The sequence below is a fragment of the Triticum urartu genome, chromosome 7, assembly GCF_003073215.2.
Source record: "Triticum urartu cultivar G1812 chromosome 7, Tu2.1, whole genome shotgun sequence".
In the NCBI taxonomy this organism is placed as follows: domain Eukaryota; kingdom Viridiplantae; phylum Streptophyta; class Magnoliopsida; order Poales; family Poaceae; genus Triticum; species Triticum urartu.
The window spans coordinates 460,208,398-460,213,998 of NC_053028.1; the positions used below are offsets into that span (position 1 = coordinate 460,208,398).

Genomic DNA, 5,601 nt, shown 5'->3' on the forward strand with positions numbered 1-5,601 from the left:
TGCTTAGCTTATCCGGTGTGCCCTCAGAACAAGATATGTGCAGCTCCTGTCGGGATTTGTCGGCACAGCGGGTGGTCTTGCTGGACTTGTTTTACCATTGTCGAGGATGTCTTGTAACCGGGATGCCGAGTCTGATCGGATTGTCTTGGGAGAAGGAACATCCTTCATTGATAGTGAGAGCTTGTGATGGGCTAAGTTGGGACACCCCTGCAGGGATTTGATCTTTCGAAAGTCGTGCCCGCGGTTATGGGCAAATGGGAATTTATTAATGTCCGGTTGTAGAAAACCTGAAGTTGACCTTAATTAAAATGCATCAACCGTGTGTGTAACCATGATGGTCTCTTCTCGGCGGAGTCCGGGAAGTGAACATGGTGTTGGAGTTATGTTTGGCGTAGGTTGTTCTAGGATCACTTCTTGATCATAGTTTTATCGACTGTGCCTTGCCTTCTCTTCTCGCTCTCATTTGCGTATGTTAGCCACCATATATGCTAGTCCCTTGCTACAGCTCCACCTCATACCTTTTACCCTACCTATAGGCTTAAATAGTCTTGATCGCGAGGGTGTGAGATTGCTGAGTCCTCGTGACTCACAGATACTTCCAAAACCAGTTTGCAGGTGCCGATGATACCGTACAGGTGACGCAACCAAGCTCAAGGAGGAGCTCGATGAAGATCGTGTTCTTTATGTTGTTCCGTTTCCAGTTGATCAGTAGTGGAGCCCAGTTGGGACGATCGGGGATCTCTGTAGCATTTGGGGTAGTCTTCTTTTATTTTGGGTTCCGTAGTCGGACCTTGATTGTATCTGTATGATGTAATGCTTTATTCATGGGTTGTGTGAAGATTACCTCACTTGCGACATTGCTTTCGATGCGGTTATGCCTCTAAGTCGTGCTTCGACACGTGGGAGATATAGCCGCATCGAGGGCGTTACACTTGTGCCAGAATATGTAGGAAATATCGAGTGCCTCGGATTTGTGTGTTGAGTATCTTGGTAGTTGTCTTCGATCGATTTTCAATTAATGTTTTAACTATGAACATATGAAATGTCTGACGACGAAAAGGATTTCGGTATTTGCAAATACTGCGAAGACGAGCGCGGCCTGTTCGACGAAATCTTCCTAAATGATGATAGGCGCTTCAGCATCAAGCTGGATGAGAACTTCGAAGTGGATACAGTAAGTCACAACAACAAGTCTTTTTTCGTAATTAAGCATGACATTTGCTTCATTTGCTTCAACTTATAATTTAAGCATGACAAGTCTTTTTTTACTATTCTACTAGCGTATCCCTGCCATGCAAGAGTTTTTGTATTGGATAAGATAGGTTTCAGTCGTACTATGGAGGAAAAGAAAGTTTACTTGAAGACCGAGCATGCTTATATTTTCCACGCAAAATTATACAATTCAGACGACTACACCTATTTTGGATGCAAAACATGGCGAGCACTATGCAAGACTTATGCATTTGAGCCTGATATTGTTATCACCTTTGATATTCGTCCGGAAGATGATATTGAAGGTAATACCGACATCTGGGTCGATGTGCAGACGCCTCCAGTTATACCATTATGTAAGTTTCTCAACCATATTTATGTCTTTGATATTTTTTATTCAAAAATAGTTGACAACTAATTTGTATTGTCAGCTTATTTCGGTGCAAGCAAACATGTCCAGCGCTTGGTAGACATGACCTACTACTGTCCCGGGGCTGAACTAAACTGCGAGGAGCTAAGTCATTATGTTTCATGGCTTGAGGATCTTGATACTATCAAGAAAAATTTTCTTCCTGCATTTACAAATGGTAGTACTGAAAACATGCGACCAATAGTATTCGTAATGAACTACGGTCACATCTATTTAGGAAGGATGGTAAGATTTTTACTATTTGTCCTCAGTGCATCTTTTCCATACATTATTTTTGAAGCTAAACTTCATTGCTAAGTATGTTACCATACGATGTTCTTCAACAGGGACTCCCGATGAATGTTGTGCCTTATGGGATCGAGACTAAAGGTACCATGAGTATTAATAGCTTACGGCCAAGATATCCTACAGATTACTTTAGTGCATTCAAAATTAGTGACGGATGCTTAATAGTGCAAGACTGGACCAAATGTGTGATGGAGAAGCGCAAAGAAGTACTAGGGGGCAGCAAACAGATGCGCTACCCACGATTAGGAGACAGGTTCATCTGCATGCTCCAACTTGATCAAGGAGGAGAGCTACACATGTTTTATGTTATTTTACCTAAGAGAGAGCAGCAAGAGTGATTAACTAGCTAGAAATGAGTTTGAGGATGATGATGTGCTACACTATTACTATGATGATAAAATAGCTAGTGTTGGTGGTAATGACTATGATGATTATTATTAGCTAGTGTTAGTGGTGATTAAATAAATACTGTTGGTGGTAATGACTATGATGATGATTAAATAGCTTGTGCTGGCGGATTAGATTCAAGTGGAGGCAACATGTGGTGCACATTGAAAGTACTACTAGTCCAAACTAGATCAAGTTTGGATTAGTAGTATACTTTTGACATGTACCACATATTGCCTCCACTTGGAACTAATCCACCTTCATTTGACACACTGTTATGGACATAATGATGTAAACCTCATAACTGGTATTGTACCAATATTTGTACGATGGCGCATAAATACACTAAAAAAATAAAAATAAAAAGAATACTAGTAGCGATGGAGAGAAAACACGCTGCCAGTAGTTACATTAGCAGTAGCGTGGGAGTGAACAAACGTTGCAGCTATTTGTCCTAGCAGTAGCGCGTGTACTGCTAAGCAATAGTTGTAGCGCCTTATTAGTAGCGCGCCTACCCGCGCTACTAGTGAGCACAAAACCAGCGCTACTGCTAGGGTTTTCCCTAGCCTCCTACTGGATTGATACCTTGGTTCTCAAAAACTGAGGAAAATACTTATGCTACTTTGCTGCATCATCCTCTCCTCTTCGGGGAAATCCAACGCAGTGCTCAAGAGGTAGCAAGGCGGAAAAAGTTGTCGTCGACTGGACTCAGGAACCCGTTGTCGAGCACGCTCGTCGAGTGCACGCTGAAGGTTCTCCAGTCGAGTGCGCTCAGCCAAGTTGGCCAGGCGTGCCTCCTCCAAGGCTCGAGCCTCAGAGGTTTCCCCAACGATGGGCGTGTGGAGTGCATCCATGTTGCGGCGGCGAAGCTCTTCTCTCTACTGCGAAGAAAGGGGTTCAGGGCGGTACTCCTCGTGAACGCGTGACGGATCACCGTCACCATCACCGTCGTCGTCGCGGCGGAATCCAGGAGGACTATGTGGTCCGTCGACCATCAGGACTTCAGCCGCAGGATCGCTGCTATCGCATTCGGATGCGGTCTCGACGGAGCCGGTCGAACAGGTCATAGAGAGTTTCGTTGGGCTCGATTGTCGCGACTTGTGGGGTGGCCGACTGACGAGCCACCGCGTGTTTCACCCACCGCTGAAGCCGCGATCGACCAGATCGCTTGCGTCAGCGAACAGCAGGGAGCGAGGACACCACGGGAGCCGACCGATACTAGGCCGATGGCTGCTGGAGAAGGACGCCGCGAGCGCACGTGCATGCGCGAAAGTGCGTCGCCCCGCGGACGAGGAGCGCCTCGACGTCGAGGGGAGCTTCCTGATGCCAGGCGGAGTCGTCGGCAACGAAGACGAGCACGCCGAGACGGATCTCGCGGCCCTCAGCCAATCCACCGCCAGAAACCATGATGATGGGAATCGGAAAAATCGCAACTTCACCAAAAAGTCGCTAAGACACCTGCCCCACGGTGGGCGCCAACTGTCGTGGTTCTAAGACTGACAGTAGAATGAGGGGTAGGTATGAGGAGGCAAGATCCCAGCTATGGTGAAGTTGTACACAAGATTTACGAGTTCAGGCCCTTCACGGTGGAAGTAATAGCCCTACGTCTCGGTGCCCAGAGGCGGTCGACTGGATTATATGTGTGTGGTGTTACAAGGGGTGTGAACTCTTGTCCCTGAGGAGGGGGTGGCTTATATAGAGTTCGCCAAGCCCCTCCCGCCCTTAGTTACACAAGGTTTAAAATGCATAAAGATGGGGCGTTTCTGGTAACGCTAGTAATAAAATGACATAAATGACCATTATGTTTATAGAGTAAACGTTCGACCGTTGCTGTTCAGAGTGGCTTTCGATCTTCTGTCTGTCGAGTGATTATTGCTATGGTCGAATGACATATAGTCTTCCGAGTGGAATGCTTCTGGTCGAGTGGATGATGGTATCCCTTGAACGCTTCTGACTTTAGGGTGATGTCTTAGGGGAGGGTATCTAGGTCAGGCCTATGATCCTACCCTAGATACATAGCTTCATCAAATGGCCCTAGCATTATTTTTTGAAATTGCATCTCATTTATATTAGATCAATACTCCCTCCGTTCCCTATATAAGACCTTCTAGCTATTTCAAAATATTGACTACATACATAATAAAATGAGCGAACATAAATGCTAAAATGTGTCTACATACATATGAATCAAGAAAAAGCTAAAAGGTCTTATAGTAAGGAATGGAGGGAGTAGAACACCGTATACAATCAGATATAGGGAAACTGAACCCACAGATACGAAAACTACCCTAAACAAAAGGGAGACTATGATACAACTATATGCCTCCAAATTCTCGCCAAAGTTGCAACCGTAGTCGAGTCATTGTACCATGGTAGCTCATGCCAATAATGGACAACATCAAGAAATCCAACCACTGAAGTATACATACAAAGACCTGCAGAGAAACAAAGTGGCCCTAGCTAATGTTGCCTCCTTCGCACACAAGTCAGCAGCGAAATTGGCAGAGCCTATTACAAAGTTTATAGTGCAGAAACTAAATAAGCCTGATACCATAAGCACTTTATTCTGCATGCCAATCATGCGTTGATGGGAAACACAAATAATGTGTTGATGGGAAGCACCGGAAACTTGAGGCATGGTATCAGGTTACTCATCTTTGCTTTATCAGATACCTTGAACATTCCAAACTTAGTTAGCAAAAACATACTACTAAGAAATGATGAGAATTCAAAATCATCAAGAGTGACTCACTCCTGCAACGATTCACTGGACTTGTCCATCACGGATTCCTTAATGAAGCTCAGAATTATCATCAGGAAGCACTGCCACAGTTGACAACCCGTCGAACAACGGCTTTTCATCCACACCACCATCATTATTGCCATCCATCAAGAAGAAGGAATGCGGAACAAGGCTTTCTCTGAACCTATGTTTCTTAAGATTCAGAAACACGCTCCATTCATACCGTGTGGACAAACTGCCATCGGCACCAGAAATATACTGCAGATATTGCCACCGAATGCCTGTCTCTCCCTTTCGAGAAAGGAGGAGCAAATCTCCTTGGATGTCCGGCACTAGAGAGAAGGCCACCACCTGCAATTTGATCCGGTGCTTCATTGACCAGGCCCAGCTGTGGTGATCCTGTAGCACCCAAAGATCAGCTGTGCCACCGCGGAAGGCATACAATCCAAGAGTGTCGTTCATCTCAAACAGCTCAAGAAGGGGGCCCTCGACGGGCGAAATCATATGCTGGAAAGACTCGGCCACGGTGTCGAACACCAGC

General features: G+C 45.4%; 1 protein-coding gene across 1 annotated transcript; it reads right to left on the reverse strand.

Moving 5' to 3' along the window:
• Positions 1-4,625: 4,625 nt before the first annotated feature.
• LOC125518940 lies at positions 4,626-5,600 on the reverse strand (the record flags this gene model as incomplete). Its single annotated transcript, XM_048683823.1, has 1 exon — positions 4,626-5,600. A coding segment is annotated over one exon (492 nt), but the record flags the coding sequence as incomplete, so codon positions are not given.
• Between the last annotated feature and the right edge of the window lies 1 nt (position 5,601).